The sequence below is a fragment of the Terrapene carolina genome, unplaced genomic scaffold (genome assembly GCF_002925995.2).
Source record: "Terrapene carolina triunguis isolate 2854851 unplaced genomic scaffold, T_m_triunguis-2.0 Scaffold35098, whole genome shotgun sequence".
Taxonomy (NCBI): Eukaryota; Metazoa; Chordata; order Testudines; family Emydidae; genus Terrapene; species Terrapene triunguis.
Genome location: NW_020699449.1, coordinates 2445684 through 2464263, shown reverse-complemented (window position 1 = coordinate 2464263; position 18580 = coordinate 2445684). Strand labels below are relative to the sequence as shown.

The following is an 18580-nucleotide window of genomic DNA, read 5'->3' as shown; positions in this document are numbered from 1 at the left end:
GGCCACTCCAGCTGCTCGGGCAGCCCTGGGGTCAGCCACACCAGCTGCGGAAGTCATGGAGATCCTGGAAAGTCACAGAATCAGTGACTTCTATGACCTCCGTGAAAGACTCTCAGCCTTAATAATGAGAGTTTCTTTGAAATATGAAATCTGTAAACAGGAAACCTGTTCCTAATTATTGAAATCATATATGTAATGCAAATCACAGCTCAAAGCTTTGTGGCTTAAATAATTCTTTTTGGCAAAGTTCCACACTACAAGATTTTTCTGTATTAATGCATGCACACTGGAAAGAGGTGCATGTATAAATTCAATCTCCCACGATGCAATAGATACAGTCTTAAAATATTGTCAAAACAAAGCAGTACAGCAACTTGATTTATTACATGCAGATTCTTCTGCATTGTTGCTTAACAGTACACTGGTCCAAAATTACTAAAATACTTAAAAAACTATACATTATGTAAACAAAACATAAATAAGACAGCATAGTTCTTTGTACATATAGTTTAGTACAGATTGTTAAGGATCAGGAATATGTACAATTTTACACCATGGACTGGATTTTTACAATGCATAAATATATTTTTTACAGAAACAAATCAAACAAAAATAAGATTTGACAAAAATAAAAAAAGACACATACTGTTATAAACATGCCGCCTAATGGTTCAAATCGTAAAATGAAACATGTCAATGTAAATGTGCAAAATGCTAGATTCCTTTAAACTAAAATCAAATTTTACACTTTTAACATTTTATATTAACAAGTTGGTCATTTTGACCATTTTATTCAATAACCCTTTGAAAGCTTAGCTTAGAGGGAAATCAAACAGATTCTCTCACATCTCCCACAAGGAAACTGAAAACAGCCGCAATCTAATACAAAGTAGTTTAAAGAAATCAACTATTTAAAGTATGTTTCAAACAGTGTAAAAAATGTTCAACAGTTATAATGATTTCCAAAGTCCAAAGAATGCCCCAAACATGTGAAATTGGCTCGCTCACTCCAAATTCAGGAGGCGGCTTTGTCAGATTTACCTAGGCCAGATGACTGAAAAGCAGGGAAGACACTAGTAGCATTTATGCTTTTGGACACTGCAACTGGTGACAGGGATGAAGACAGAGAAGAAACCACCTTTGATGCTGGAGTATTTATAGCATTCAAAATGGCTCCTTCTGGGCTGACCAACAGTTTCTTGATAGATGTATCCAAGTGAAATACTGAAGTGCTACTTGGTAACTGAGAGTTACCAGCATTTATGGCAGGAACCAAAGAAGTTTTAGCTAAAACATTAACTGGAGGTTTTATCACTGAAGACACAGACAGTGTTGTTGTAGAGGGTGGAGCGCATGATTTAGCAGCAGTGTTTACTATCTGTGGTGTTGCATGTACGATAGGCAGAGTGTTTGCTGTCCCAAGAGAGTTCACAATTTTTGTAGAGCTTTTCAGAGGATGTTTTGATGTCTGCCAACTTAATGAATTACTTGGTGCTAGTGTGATGTTCTGGGGAATATGATTAACAAATGGTACACCTCGAGCCCCTTGGCCATTGTTAAGAAGTAGAGGAGGCCCATGTTTTGGATTAGCAGAGATGAGAAGAACATGGCTGCCTGCTCCAAGGCCTTGCGGTGGAACAATAAATCGAGTGCCATTAATCATGATGTGAGTTCCAGGTGCCAAAGGCGTACAGGTGTTAATAACTATTTTCTGTTGAATACAAGTTTCATTCAACTGACCCATTGCCTGGCTAGTTACAGTCGGTGAAGCGGCAGCAGTCTGAATGACAGAGGCACCTGGAGCACAAGAGTAAGCATGAGCTGGTTTTGCTAAACTAGGAGGTATCTGCTGGCATGGGAGAGAAGCAAAGTTGGAAAAACTAATTATTTTACCTGTATTTGGTGAAGCAGATGGCAATACATTTTGAGGTTTGGGAAAGTTTGCATTAGTTGGCACTGCAGCTGAAATTCCTGGTGACTGAAATTTTACCAGTGTGGGGGGCTGTCCTTTTGGAAGGGGCAGACACTGTGCAGCAGCTGGAACTGCTGTCAAGCGAGGAACGGTTTGAATGACTTTAGTGGAGGCTGCCACAGATCCAGGCAAGGTAACTGGAAACTGTAAAGCAGATGATACACTTTGAGAAGATACTCTTGGTTGTGTAGTTGAAATAAGAACAGATGACGCAAGATGTCCTGTTTTCACAGTTGATATGGCCATAGTATTTCCAATATTTGATGTACATAGTCGATTAGTTAAAACTGGCCTTATTCTTGAAGAAGTGTCATTTCCACTAACCAAAACAGAGGGTCGCGTGCCAATAGAAGTCCCACTTGGTGTCACTGAAACAGAATCTAAACATGCATTTGCTGTTGTTACTGTAAAAGCTTTTGCTGCTTTTGTTGCAACACCTATAGATTCATTAACAGATGTAATACTTTGACTCACAAAACCTGAACATCCTGGAACCAAACTACCACTTGTTGACAAAGGCAAAATAAAACCCTTGCTGTTTATGTCATCTGTTCCTTTGGGGGCTGCAGACTTCAATATGTTAATCGGTGGAACATGCTGTGCATTACCTGTGGTATTTACAATGGCTTGACCTATGTTTAGTCCAATTTTAACATCTTTTACTTGAGACACAGTAGGTGATGAACTTACTTTTACTGGTGCCCTCATTGTAGATGGAATTAGAAGTAACTGAGGTTGTTCTGGGGTGTTAACGTATGTTTTGCCTATGGAGGAAGGCAGGGCCTGTTTGAATGATTCTGCAACTAGACTGGTGTTTGATGGGCTACTGGGAATTGGAGTATTAATGAAAACTAATTTTTGGGCAGTAACACCAGTGGATGTTGGAGCAGGTATTATATTTACTCCCGTAGCTCCACAAGGAGAAAGAATAGGTGGATTTGTGACCAACATAAGTTTTTGAATCGGAGTACCACGGATCACATCTCCATTTGTTGCTGTAGCAGTCTCAGCTTGTGTAACAGGATATTTTTTGGTTTTAATATCAACTTGTTGCTGTGTTGAAGGAGTCTGGGTAATGCCTGTGCTCCTTTGTTCAATATTTCCTGAAGAAATGCTAACTACATTAACAGTACTGTTTGGAGTTGCTGGCACCAAAGTGCTAGTTGATGAAATGGAGGACAAGAAAGGAGGAGATGATACTTCTTGAGTTTTCTCTATTACTTGATCCAAACTGCCACTAGTGGGAAGCTGCCCTAATGGAAATTTGAGATTTTTCCCTATTATCTGGTTTAAGCCTGCAGGAATGGCTGGAATGGTAACAGAAGATGTTGTTGAGGGAGCAAACCCAGAAACAAAAGACTGACCAAACAGTGGGAGACTAGATGCGGCTGTCACCACAGATGAAAAAGTAGAGGTTGACAACGTAGTGGATTTTGGAACCAAAAATGCCTGAAGCTGAGGTGCGTAAGTGAAAACTGAATTTGGAGATAAAGTATTAGGTGAAATCTGGTCTGGGTTTGTCTGTACTTTAACAATTCCAGTGTTCCCCCCTCGTGTTGTGACAAGAATGGACTGCGATTCTCTTATACACACCGTTTTAAGCTCCTGTTTAGCTTCACAGGAGTCACTAGTCTGCTGTGGTGCTACATTGTGAATGGAACAAATAGTATTTGCAGATCCACTTAGTGTTGTTGCTGATGCCAAAGGCTTACCTAATGTGGAAACAGTGGATGAAGGTAAAGGTACAGAGAATGTGGCAGGTGAAACTGAAGTCTTCATTTTGCCAGCTTCACTTTGGCTCATTTTAATTGCTGATGCTTGTAAGTTACTTGTTGCAGTTACAGAGGACAAAGGTTGTGGTCTGTTCACTGGATTAGTCACTTGTGACACATGTGTAACACTCTTGTTAAAAACTGTACAAGACAGTTGAGTGGTAGCATTTACAGTTGGATTTACAAGAACAGGTGCTAAAGAATCATTAACATGTGCTGCCTGTGGAAAAGATGTACAGTGCAGCTTTGCCACGGCTTTTCCTTCTTTGTGTTGTATGAGAAAATTTTGGGGTAAAATAAGAACTTGCTGCATGACTTTTTCTCCTGTTTTAGGGTCAATCACAGGCTGCATTTGAATCTTCACTGAGCTGTTATGGACATCTATTGGTACACAACGTCCACTTGGCATTTTGTATACCATTTGTAAAGGACTATTTGAATTGGTCTCGCAGGGCAATGCTGGCTTTAGTGGGGATGACTCCACAGGTGACATAACTGCCTTTTCAGAAGCAAATATGTCCATACCCATAGGGGTTGTCAGCTGATTTGTTAAGGTCACTTTGTTCCCAATATTCTTAGCAAGCAAAGCCTGAATGGGTTTGGTCTCTTTCAGAAAGCTACATACTGACGTTGCAGAATCTGTCAGGGCAAATGATTCTAGAGGTGATAGCTCGCTTTGTTTCAGTTCACTCAAACAACTGTTAGTGTGCGTCTCACTTTCTGCAATCTGGACTGTAGCCTCATTTGTGCTTAATTTAGCTTTCTTCCTTGGTGAAAGGTCTTTTGTGCTATCATCCAGGTAACTATTTTGCTTGGACTGACGTTTAATAGATTTGGGCAGTGTCTTCTGTATTTCTTTAGAAGTCAATTCTTTCTTCAGTAGCCTGCTCCTTCCTGCAGGAAAATCCATTTCTAGCAGTTTCATTTCATCTGCAGAAAGAATTAAAACAAGTAATTGTAAATATATCACAAGCTGAATGTTTGCAACTGACACAGCTATATGATAGTTTATTAGTGTTTAGCTAAAAGCAATGCAGTAGTTTATAAGCATGCTGTCATGTCAAGAATAGTTTCTGATGGGATGACAGTACTAATCTCATTACCTACGTGCTTAAACAATTTAAAAATAATCATAATAACTTAGGCTCCAGCCAATTTACATTTAAAATCCAATTGAGCAGGCACAGAATTTCATTTAAAAAATCATTAAGTCCCAAATTTGTATTTATGAATTCATCAAACTACAACCTTTGCATTCTAAGTGACAGCATAGTTTCCAGGATTTGATGTTACAATACTTTAATTTAAAGAAAATTCAGGAATTAAAAAAAGAAATCCAGAAGTTTTTATACAAAACCAATAGATAGTTATGGCTTCACTGCCTTTCATCCCAATTCATCCCAACTATTAAAAGAGCACAGAAAAATACTAGGGATTGATCAGGAGTAGGAGGGTACACTGAGGGCAACAGGAATTTGCAGTATCGAACTATCCATAGACAGTCCTGTAGCAGATGCTGTCAGTTCTAAGCTCTAATTCACGTTGGGTACCATTTCAGCCACCCACCACAGGCCAGAATCCAGAGGGCACAAAAGTAGCACAAAGCCACCTTTGCCCATCCTTTCTCTCAGCTATGCTTCCAAGGAGGTCAGCACAGAATCTAGACCAATATAATTCACTATAGTAAAAATAACATGTAATACACAGCTACAACAAACAAAAAACCACACCACCAAACACAGGAAAACTGTAGGCCTTGTAGCACATCCACATCGTCACTAAATCCCAGCTAAGTGCTTACCAAACTCTGAGTGATCTTTTTGCAGGATCTCCAGATGCTCTGCAGCTTCTGAAGATTTACTGGCTACTGCATTGAAAGATTCTTTTCCATTATCAACTTCACCTTCTTCATTACTCCATAGTTCTCTGGTAAATTTATCATGGTCTGGCTGTCTTTTGAAATCATCATAGTCCTTCTTCAGTCGAGACCTTGAACAGAATGTCAGACATAATGACTAACTTCTGCAACCTATTTTAAAATATTTTATTAAGAAAATACTTAACTGTTCATACTTGTACCTATACTTACTGCCCAAAAACTTCATTGACATAGTTAAGATTCCCTAGCACAGGCTTGTGCCCTTCCCAACTGACCACAGTGACTAAACTTAACCCTCTGAAAACCAGGAAATACGGAGCTACGGTAACGTCTCCCCTCTTGCCACAACCAAAATTCTGTCCCCCTGGAGCTGGCAATAGTTACTGGGACCAAATCAACTCTGACCTATTGCTAACAGTATCTGCCATTTTTTGTGTTGTATCCAACACTATTCTATGCCGTCATTCCTCTTCATACACTCTCAGAGACCCTCATTGTTTTAGGTGCAGCTGTATTGGTTCAGGAATCAGTTGCAGCAAGTTCCCCGAGCTCACCTTGACATCTGAGTTGAGGTACAGCTCCAGCTAGAGAAATCAGGGATCTCTGCTTTTGGTCTGTGTTATATACTAGATCCAATTAGATGATCATAATGTTTCCTCTTGGCTCTAAAAATCTAAGAATGCCTGAAAGAATTTTTAAAATGTCTCGTCTCAGGGTTGCTACATCAGTTACTATTTACCTCCAGTGCCTGATATTCCACTAGAGGAATATCCCAAAGAAGATGGGACCATAAGAGTGCTTCACTCCATTTTAATACAATTTTACATATTCTCAGCGCCCACCAGAATTCCACATTTGTCCTAGCATTCACACACTACCAGGCACTCTTTGTCCTCTGTTCTGCACTTCTGCTCTGAGAAGTTCTACAGTTTGTTGGAATATATCAAAGTGAACCAGAAGGATAAGATATTGGTAACTGAAGATGATGACTGAGAGGGAATCCTTAGTACAAGGTGTTAACAACTAGCAAGTCTTTGGAGATTTGTCTAGAACAGGTAAAGTGGTCAAGTGTAATATACAGAGCTAGAAAGACCTATTAACAACATTTTAAATACAGCTCCCTTGATGTGGAGCTTGGTGCTGGTCTGCAGTTGAGGTCAAATCTGACACCAGCTGAGGTCAGTCCAATCAGGTAATCTCAGTTTTGTGCAAATCAGTGCCAAAGTTTGAACCACAAGTGGGTGCAAAAAATTTGTAAAAACAGGAAAATTTTATTCAGTTAAAGGTGTTGTATCTCAGGACCCATGGGACCGAAGGAATCCAAATTTCCATAATTAACTCTACTCTGGGCATTGGCTTGGCATAGTAATTCTAAAAACAATCTGAGTATGCATGGAGATTTTAGGGCATTTTGAAAAATCATTTCTTAGACAAAAAGCTCTGCTCAATCATATCTATGGAGTTGTTAGCACTCCCTGCATAACATAAAAACATATAGCTCTTTAAACTAAAATACTGTCTATACCTCACACATAGCCTTGAAGGATTGTTGTCACCAGGATTTTAACATCAATTATTACTTTAAAAAATGTAACTTTTGTGTTTTGTTCATCTCTCGGACATTGTTCCAAAGGGTCTCTCATTTACCTGTTTCTCTGAAAAGCCTTCATTAGTTTTGGTTCCCATGGTAACAATTCATTTAGCAGTCGTACCAATGTACAATGCAATTCCTTTACTGCTTGTTTCCGATGGTACCATCTTCCCTGCAAACATAAAAACATTTCTTTATTATTGCATTATAGCTGCATCTAATAAATATATTAGTCTGACACCAGTGTCAGTGTACTTCCGTGCAACATATAAAAAAGAAAATACAAAACTAAATGTATTACATTTGACTTTATCAATGCAGTCCAGTCTCAGCTTTAGTAAGGCAAACTCTAATCTTATTCAGAATACTTTTATTGAAAACAAACCCAGAAACAAAATCCTCATAAAGGTCTCTTACTGAAATGTTTACCTTTTCAGGGTGCTGAAAACTGGGACTAAGGTCCAATCCTGCAAACGTTTAGACATGTGCTTAACTTTACTTCTATGAGTAACTTTAAACATGTGAGATAGTCCTATTGAGCTCAAAGGGACTACTCAAATGTGTAAAGTTTCATGTGTAAATGTTTACAAGATTATGGCCTAAAATTGTATTACAGCAAACTAAACACTATTTTTAATTAAAGGTACATATTATATGAATTATCAGATTTATATAGACACTTTACAAAAAGAAAAGATATCTTATAATTTTTCAGATTATAAACTTCCCAGAAAATTACTTTTGGGGCTGAAGTGTCTTACAATTGTATTTTATCCAAAGGTGAGTTTCTTGGGAAAGTTCTATACCTGGGCTATATCTGAGTTATCAGAAAATAGAAGGAGGAGCGCTTTCTTTTTGTGACAGATTTTTTCTAGGGCTGTCACAAGCAATTAAAAATATTAATCATGATTAATCGTGCAATTAAAAACATTAATCAGGATTAATCTCACTGTTAAACAATAGCATACCATTTATTTAAATATTTTTGGATGTTTTCTACATTTTCAAATATACTGATTTCAATTACAATACAGAATACAAAATGTACAGTGCTCACTTTATATTTAATTTTGATTACAAGTATTTGCACTGTAAAAAAACAAAAGAAATCGTATTTTTCAATTCACCTAATACAAGTACTATAGTGCAATCTCTTTATCATGAAAGTTGAACTTACAAATGTAGAATCATGTACAAAAAAACTGCATTCAAAAATAAAACAATGTAAAATTTTAGAGCCTGCAAGTCCACTCAGCCCTACTTCTTGTTCAGCCAATCGCTCAGACAAACAAGTTTGTTTACATTTTCAAGAGATAATACTGCCCGCTTCTTGTTTACAACGTCACCTGAAAGTGAGAACAGGCGTTCGCATAGCATTGTTGTAGACGACGTCGCAAAATATTTAAGTGCCAGATGCGCCAAAGATTGGTATGAGCCTTCATGCTTCAACCACCATTTCAGGGGACATATGTCCATGCTGATGATGGGTTCAGCTCGATAACAATCCAAAGCAGTGCGGACTGACGCATGTTCATTTTCATTATCTGAGTCAGATGCCACCAGCAGAAGGTTGATTTTGGTTCGGGTTCTGGAGTTTCAGCATCGGAGTTTTGCACTTTTAAGACTTCTGAAAGCATGAGCCACACCTCGTCCCTCTCAGACTTTGGAAGGCACTTCAGATTCTTAAAACCTTGCATCGAGTGCTGTAGCTATCTTTAGAAATCTCACATTGGTACCTTATTTGCATTTTGTCAAATCTGCAGTGAAAGTGTTCTTAAAACGAACAACATATACTGGGTCATCATCCGAGACTGCTATAACATGAAATATATGGCAGAATGTGGGTAAAACAGAGCAGGGAACATACAGTTCTCTCCCAAGGAATTCAGTCACAAATTTAATTAACACATAATTTTTTTAACGAGCGTCATCAAGGAAGCATGTCCTCTGGAATGGTGGCCGAAGCATGAAGGGGCATACGAATGTTTAGCATATCTGGCACGTATTTACCTTGCAATGCCAGCAACAAAAGTGCCATGCAAATACCTGTTCTCACTTTCTGGTGACATTTTAAATAAGAAGAGGGCCACATTATCTCCCATAAATGTAAACAAACTTATTTGTCTTAGTAATTGGCTAAACAAGTAGTAGGACTGAGTAGACTTGTAGGCTCTGAAGTTTTACATTGTTTTGTTTTTGAGTGCAGTTATGTAACAACAACAAAAACCTACATTTGTAAATTGCACTTTCACGACAAAGCAATTGCACTACAGTACTTGTATAAGGTGAACTGAAAAATACTATTTCTTTTGTTTATCATTTTTACAGTGCAAATATTTATAATAAAAAATATACACTTTAATTTCAATTACAACACAGAATACAATATATATGAAAATGTAGAAAAACATCCAAAATATTTAATAAATTTCAATTGGTATTCTATTGTTTAACAGTGCGATTAAAACTGCAATTAATTGTGATTAATTTTTTGAGTTAATCGCGAGTTAATGGAGATTAATCAACAGCCTTAATTTTTTCCACTCAGATAACTCAAAAATGGTTTTACTTTCCAAACTGAATCTTAGTTTGTATAATCCTCCATAGAGAATGCATGTTAAACAGAGTAACGTGCATGTATAGTACATTGTTTTCCTTACTAGTTATTTAAATGGGCATCAATTGTGATTATTAAAAAAAATTAGTAATATAACACTATCAATTTACAGGGCACTTTATATATAAGCATATATGTCCTGCTTTGTATGTGTGTGTCTATATATATATATATATATATATATCTCAATTAAGCTCCTGTGGCGTGCGTGTGTGTGCGTGTGTACCTATATATAATAGAGAGAGAGAGAGAGAGAGATACACACGCACGCCACAGGAGCTTAATTATTGAGATAGTCATAAAAATGAGTCTGGATATCCAGACTCTGTCCTCATACTTTTGCCACCCCACTAAGTTCAGTGTACTAGAGGAATGAACTGGACTCAATGGGCCAAATCCTAGATTCGCTCTTGCCATAGATGATACTGAGACAGGAAAAGACGGCATGGTTCTGTTGCAAAAACAGGGAGAGGAGTTGGTGGGAACTCATCTCCATATTTGATCTGCACCCTTAGTTTGCTGCAGAGCTCTGCTCCTGTACCCCAGAATGCATGGAATTTTGGGTCAGGTGGCTGCAAGAAGAGTTGGATTAGGGCCTGAAGTTACAGCCCTTCAAGAGTCTGCAGTAGTCTCCATGGCTTGTTGGAAGGATTCCTTTCCACCCATCCCCAGGAGACTTCCCCCAGTCCACAGCATGATCATTCAAGTTGCTAGCTGGTTTGAAAACAGTCCACTGTTTTTACTATGATGTGCAATCATTTGCATTTTATACAGCAGAATGAATGACTACTCATTGCTTATTCTTTAATTAAAACTACAAAAAACAAGGTACTTGAATGAAAAGCTATACATTAATGCCAAGTTATGATTAAGATTTAACACACAGAGAAGTCAGGAAATTATGTGTTTTAATTCCCCCATGTGTAAGTTGGTCACACTGCACATATTATATATTGAAGTAAAAAACTGTCAATGGATACTATAATAAAAAGTTATATTAGTGCAATATAGCCTAATTAGAATCCTGATACTGATTACTCGTGTGAGTAGCCAATAGAACTATTTACAGTAGAAAACAATTAGTTTGAGCAGATTTATTTCATTTTAAAGAGTATATTTAAAATTCCACATAGAGAATTACAGACATAAATGCATTTGTATATTATATATTACTATTGGAATACATAAAATGGGTAACACTAAAACAAAACATTAAAATAATTAAATAGAATGAGACTGATTTCAGGACATTGAGATACTGTACATGTCTTGAATTCAGCACAAATTAAGACAAATAAAAGGAAGATAAAGATGATGGATTAATATGTGAAATGTAGCTTGGGTGGAACAAAGACTGAAGGAATAAACGGATTTTTCTGAGACTCTTTTACCTCTAGAGATGACTGATATTCTGATTTGGGCAGGGAAAGCAGAACTTATATTAGGTGTATTGGGCCACTGAATAAACTTTAAAGTAAAAAGTTGTATAATGTGCTGACCAAATTGGCACAAGCATAGGCTTTAGTGTAAGAATGGACTATGAGCTTTTATTAGATTAAAATCACCTGAGGAGGGAACATCAGATGTGTAGAGGTCACATTCCTCTAATTTAAAAAACAAGATGAGAAATTCTAAATTCAATTTCTTAAGAAAATTCATGTCATCCAGATTAAAATCTCTGGACAACTCCACATTCTGTTTGTTTTCCCAATCATTTCTGTGCGACTGATACAAAATATCACGGCTTATTTGAAATCTAATTATCTTCTTGAATCCCAACTGTTCATTTTTCTCAGGATCCTGGAGTATAGCTGTTGGAGATAAACCCACTGGTATTAATGCATAACGATGAGTAGAACAGAATGTGCAGAGTACTCTTTCCTCACATATGTTCAAAGCACAGTCGATAAGAAAAAAAGGTGCAAGGCCATTTGTTTTACTGGACCAGGTTTTTTATCAGTGCAGTTCAATGTAGCTTTCAGGACAGAGTGCAATTTGTGAGAAGACCCTTTGTGGAATAAATGATCTGCTAGCATACTTCATACATAAAACTAGTCAAAAACAATGAAAATAGAAAATATGTTTTCTGAGGTATATTACAAAACCCAGTATTTTACTTCCTACACAAGTGCAAAATAACCAGGACTCTATTTCACATCTATGATAAAATATATAGCCTTGTATTCTTTATTACAGAGAAAACTAATTCACAGTTAAAGGCAGGGATCGGATTGGGTCAGCTCATGGTATTACGCTTATATAAGCAATTCCTTGGTGGCCCACTAGTTTCTACAGAAATTAAGCCTTCATTTAAAAATAATTATTTCTAGTCCCTATTGTCTCAAAGACAATGTTCTGAATGGGACTGGATTCAGTGTCGAATCTACAGACAAATGGAATGAAAAATGGCTGTTACAACCAAATGCTGCTTTTCTTCCTTGGGCACAGAAAGGGCCAAATGCAGTGGAACAATGATGATTCAACTGCACAAAGAAAGAGGGTTTGGCTGCACAGGGAACTCTACAGAAGTGGTTTCATGAAGTGACTAATAAATCTGTCACTTTATGATTCCATGCACAACTCCTTCCCTCAGTGAGGGGGATATGTATATGGGTTTCAACATTACCAAATCCTGTGGGTTGTATTAGTGGAAGTGGATATGCTCCACATCAAGCCACTGTACTGGAGGGGTAAGGATCCTTTCCCCCAAACACTTTTTGAGCAGAGGTCCAACATTTGTTCTTAAGAGAAATGGGACCTCTTACAATTTGTTTCCTTGAGCTTTCTGCAGACCATGATTATAACACTTTACAATCAACATTCTTAACTATTTCTCTACTGATTAAACAAATATCCAGCAACTTTGGGGTTGTAGGCAGAGCTTTAAACTGGGGCAGAGCTGGAAGAGAGTACCAATACCACTGCTTTTCTCCCCAATGTGACTCCTATTTATAGGCAGTGGCAAAAAATTTGTATTTTTGTTCTGGTAGCAAGACGTTATGACATTTGGACTTTTGAACAAATGATCAAGAATTTGTATAAAGAAAGGTGTAAAATGTGCTCTTTATTGGTGGCTTATAACTAAATTTAACCAAAGGAAAATATCATTTAGAATTATGTGCTGAATATTCCCATATGACGAAGGTTAGAGAGACAGTCAACAAATTCTGAACTTAAAACTTACCTTTTTTAAAAAAAATTAGGTTTCCGACATCCAGAGCAGCCATGGAATGCTGACTCCGCTCTCCGTGATGCCCCAGCATACACTAGTCTGATAATGGCATACTCATCATGGAACCCCAAAGCAGACTGGAGCCAGGATATGTATACAGGGGGTAAGGACTAAACTTTTATTTTTTAAACACACACACACAACCACAATATTATGCAGTTTTATAAGATTTTTAAAAATTCTTATTTTATATCCTACAGGACATAAAATAAAGAATATTAGGAATCTTATAAAACCATGCAATATTGTGGTCAAAAAGGGTGGTGGTGGAAGGAGAAAACTTACCTTACCCTTATAGGCCTGCTCCATTCTGCAGCGGGGTTCGGTGGAATGTGTGACATCACCAGTCTAGCGTGTTCTAGTGATGTTACACGGAGAGGGAGCTGGTGAACTGCAGCTGCTTTGGACATCAGACACCTAAAAACAAAAATTGGTAACTTTTAAGTTCAGAATGTTTTGAATGGCCTTCTTACCTTAGTTATGGAAGAAATCCTACAACAATTCTTACTCAATCCCACTGGATTCAATAGGTGTTCTGAGTGACTAAAAATGCAGGATTTAACCTTATGGGGGCATTTAAAATATAAAACACAGGTGCTTCCATTTCAGTTAACAACAAAAGTGGCTGCAGGTCAATGACATGCATTTTAACTTCTGCAACATAATTTCCAAATAAAAATTATGTATAAAATATGTGGCTTTAGTTGTCATCTGAGGAACAGGAGTAGAAACAAATGAAAATCTGTGAACTGTCTTTCATATTCAGAAAGTAGAACTTCTAAAAAACTCATTGCACATCTCTGCATCAATTATATAGTTAAGAATTTCTTCTGTGGCTATGGAACTGGCAGGGAAATTATCAGACTTCAGCTCAATATGTTTCTTTAAAAATATCTGGTTGGGACTTCAAGATGTGCAGGGAGAGCCAAGAAAACCAAGCTGTTCCCAAAAATGAGGCCTAGCCTTTCAGTGGCTGTCTACTATTAACAGTACTTCCTTTAACAGAAAATAAGACTTAATTTCTAATACAAAATGAGTAATAATTTGTTTCTCTTAGCACTCATGTATTCTCTTAGCAGGCAAATGTGCCAGACTACAATAAAAAACTTCTGTAGATCCTCACCTAATGGTTAACTATTCTTTTCCTCATCAGTGGCACATCCCAATTTTACCTGGTTAGTTACAACAACATTCTCCACATAACAGAATCCTGAGAAGAGTACAACTACCAACAAAGCGATTGCTGGACAATCTGGAACTATCAAACCTCAACAGTGTTCTCCTCAGTGAAGATAGCACTATACGTCAAGGGGTTCTCAAACTTCATTGCACCATGACCCACTTCTGACAACAAAAATTGCTACACGACCCCAGGAGGGAGGACCGAAGCCTGAGCCTGCCTGAGCCCCGCCAGGCCGGGGGGGGAGGGATGTCAAAGCCTGATCCCCCCTGCGGGTGGGGTAAGGGAGGGCAACACCCAAGCCCCGTCACCCAGGGCTGGGGGGGGAGAGCCCTAAGGCTTCAACCCTAGTCAGGGGGCCTGTAACCTGAGCCCCACCACCCCATGCCGAAGCCCTCGGGCTTTGGCCCCGGGCGGTGGGACTCGGGCTTTGGCTTCAGCCTCAGGTCCCAGCAAGTCTAACACCAGCCCTGGTAACCCCATTAAATTAGGGTCGCGACCCACTTTGGGGTCCCAACCCACAGTTTGAGAACAGTTGCATTAGACCTTTGCTATACTAAACCCTTAAACAACTACTGCCAATTATGTTTTATCATGAAAGATAAACAAGCTGATACACTTTCAGAATCATGCAAAATACAACCGATTACATCAGCACTTTTCTTTCAGAAATGGATCTTGAAAAACAGTATCAATGAAAATAAAGAAATCTTGTTTCTGTTTTCAAAATACTGAGGCATCACAAAATGAAAGCAAATTAGCAATAGACTCCTAGCTGCTGATAATGTCTTCATTTTGTGGTTTAGTCTTTATTACAATAAGCCTAATCAGAGAGATATGGTCAGCCCATTCAGCAGTGTTCTACTTTCCCTTAAGGAAACATAAATTATCATTTCATTAGTTAATTTATAGCATCTTATTTTTTAAAGAAAATTTGGGAAAGCGTAATTCAAAAATAGCAGACATTTTTTCTAGTCTCAGTATGAGCTCTGTAAATTTTATAAACCAATGGCTCTCATCCTTTCCATACTCCTGTATCCCTTTCAGGAATCTGATTTGTCTTGCATACCCCCAAGTTTCACCTCACTTAAAAACTACTTGCTTACAAAATCAAATACCAAAATACAAAAAAGTGTCACAATACACTATCACTGAAAAATTGCTTACTTTCTCATTTTACCATATAATTACAAAATAAATCAATTGGAATATAAATATTGTATTTACATTTCAGTGTATAGTATATAGAGCAGTATAAACAAGTCATTGTCTATATGAAATTTTAGTTTGTACGGACTTTTCTAGTGCTTTTTATGTAGCTTGTTGTAAAACTATGCAAATATCTAGATGAGTTGATGTACATTCATTCTCAACACATTACAGCATATACTATATGCCATCTCTTGAAGATTTACAGGGTTTTCCTTTATGGATACTAACAATTAAATTCCCTTCCAGTTAGTTGAATCTTCCACCCTCTTAACTGCTGATAACCAAACATTTCCCTACACCTTTTCATGCCAATATTTTAAAGAAAAGTTAGATATTTAATTATAACTACTGCTGATGTTTGGATATGTTGCCTTACCTACTTTTGAAGATTAAGATATACCTTCAGATATATAAGGCACTTTAGAACAAGTTGAACAAATAACAGCATCTCTATCATAAATATTTCACAGTCTAAAGGCATGAATCAATACAATGCAGAAAACTAAAATGCAGAACACCCAGAGTAGTGTGTGGCTTTTACAGCTGGAATGGTTCAGAGAACAAGTAGGTAGTCAGGAGTTGCCGAAGGATGGCTCTTGGAAAATATTCACTGGAAAGCTGCTCCAACAAAGAGAAAGCATGAAAGAATACACAAAACTGTATGAGAAGGAGCCAAATGGAGCAGTTAGGAAAAAAACTTGGGTTAAATACAGGGAAGGAAGAGGCATTACAGGTGTTTTAAGAAAAAACTGAAGGGCAAAAATATACAGAGCCTTGAAAGTGGGGACAAGTATCTTGAAATTGATGGGCCTGTGAAAGGAATTTGAAAGAGGAAATAGGTGGAAATATAGTCAGAGCAGAAGAAGAAGAAAATTATTTTGGACTTGATTTCAAAAACTGGAACATAATATTTGACTTATTCGTTCATATTTAGGCCCCTTATAAATGACCTCATTTTCCAAAGTGCTAAGCATCCAATAGCTTCCCACTGATCCTACAATGGGAAATGCTAGGTTCTCAGAAGTTTTCAAAATCAGGCCACTCCTTGGTATGTAAATATAAATTTACACGCCTAGCTTTAGGTTCCAATTTTTGAAACTCTTGTTCCTTGACAACACTACCATGGAAAGCCTGGAGGAGGGAGAAGTGGTGTACAGACACAGGGAGGCCAGAAAGTAGAGATAACATTAGTCAAGACATTACAGCCATTACAGAGGAAGAAGTGGCAGGGCAGTGAGAAGCTGGCTGTAGTAAGCCAGAGTCTAGATGTAGGTGAAAATAAAATGTTTCAAGAGGTTGACAATTTTTACAGATTTTTTTCATTCTAATGGAAAGTGAGTTGCATGTACAAATCCCTGTACATGAAGATGAAACTATATCCCTTACTCTCCACCCCAACATAACCCAAAAGCAAGCCCAGATTTTGCCCTTTGTGGTTCTACTTTGTCAGCAGATCATCTTATTTTTCACTTTGTTACAGCCTGCTATAAAGGAATAAAGGTCCATTCACCTTTCCAACTATTTACTTTTCCATATTTATCTCAGGCAGTAGCATTACCTATCTTTTAAGTTTCACAAATATAGAAGAAAATTAAGAAATATAACAGGCAACTCCTTATGGCAGTGGGTCTCAAAGCATTGTGTATGTATCACCAGCAACATGTACCACAATCAGTAGGTTTATCAAAACGAGAACCTGCTATAACTACATTGACCAAATATTATGAAGGTGGTACTCAAAGAACAACTGTGTTTTGTAGGTTATACATTTTATGACCTAACATGGAATACACCACTCACAAAAGTAAATCAAAGAGAATGAAACTAAGAGGCAACTGAATGACAACAAAAGTATTCTTACCACATATTCATAAAAAACAAGCAACAATTGGGTTTCCATGGGTGCTGAATGAGAAGACTCCATAGGCTTCTTTAGTTTATCAGTTAGGGAGCTTCAGTGAATTCACTAAAATTTTGGTAGGACCCCAATCAATTATTTCAGATTCCAAAAATTTCAACAAGCGAGTGGTAGCAAGTCCGTTACAAAATGGAATGTTTTCCTCTGCGTAAATTTAGTTACTTAAATGTTCCATGTATAAGTGTGATGATACACTGGCATGTTGCTGGAATCAGAGACATAGAAACCCAGCGGTTCTACTTGTCCCAGTCCTCTCTTCTGGACAGAAACTAGTTACTGTAAATGGACCCGAATCCTGAACACCACGTGCTTTACATTAACTGGCCAAAGTAAAATCATAAAATCTACATCAGTCATGTCCATCCTTTTCATCCTGAGGAACAAACATAGTTTCTGAAAGCTCAAGGGGCCAAAATCAAAATTTTGAGGCAGATACTCTGCCCTATTCTACTCCCTTTATATCATTCAGGCAGAGAAAGTGAGGAGAAACCACACACTAGCCTCCACCTGGAGATTCCCCTGGAGCTAGTTAGTACAGCCAACTCCTATGCCTCCCTTTTTACAGCCCCTGGCACAAAGCGTGTGTTGGAAGTGAGAAGAGGAAATGGCTGGAGTGCACGGTGTTCTCACTATCCCTAGCTGGTGTACGGCCCCTCCTAGAAGATACTGCCAGCTAGCATGAGTCAAAAGCAGCCATCAGAAAATCAGGGAGCTGTACCTGGTTGATAGTTTTCAGCTTCTCCTCTTTTTACCCTCTCTGGGGCTGCCCTGACCTTCATGGGGAAGAGGAGCCACCATCCTTCACTAGATACTCCTCTAGGCTCAAGCAGATTTGCATCTCTGACTCCCACAACCCAGAAAGCAAGCAAGCAATGGATTAGCCAGATTTATTCCCTGCAATTCAACAGGTAAGCTAGCAGGGGAGCTGCTGACCAGCTGCAGCAGGGAAAGGACAGTAGCTGCTCAGGAAACACCCAGCTCACATCAGAGGTACTGCTGTGAAGGGCTGGGGCAGCAAGGAAAGTGGTGCAAGGCAATTTGGCAGGATGCGGTGATGGGGCTGATTCAATTCCAGTTTAAAAATGAATGGAGTACCTCATTTTCAGTTCATAATCAAATACACGTTTTCTTCTTAACAGGTCATCCTCAAGGGCCACATGTTGGACAGCTGTGATCTATGCCATTAGGCTGCTACAAATCTAGGAGT

At 38.1% G+C, this 18580-nt stretch overlaps 1 protein-coding gene across 2 annotated transcripts in view; it reads right to left on the bottom strand.

Moving 5' to 3' along the window:
- Positions 1-411: 411 nt before the first annotated feature.
- Positions 412-18580, bottom strand: part of LOC112114757 (uncharacterized protein KIAA2026) — an 83158-nt gene continuing 64989 nt past the window's right edge. For both annotated transcript variants that reach the window (XM_026646517.1, XM_026646518.1), the window contains 3 exons: positions 7271-7386; positions 5546-5733; positions 412-4674 (listed from right to left, as the gene is read on the bottom strand). In XM_026646517.1, the coding sequence (XP_026502302.1) occupies positions 1016-4674; positions 5546-5733; positions 7271-7386 (3963 nt within the window). In that variant the 3' untranslated portion in view covers positions 412-1015. The remainder of the gene's footprint in view (positions 4675-5545; positions 5734-7270; positions 7387-18580) is intronic.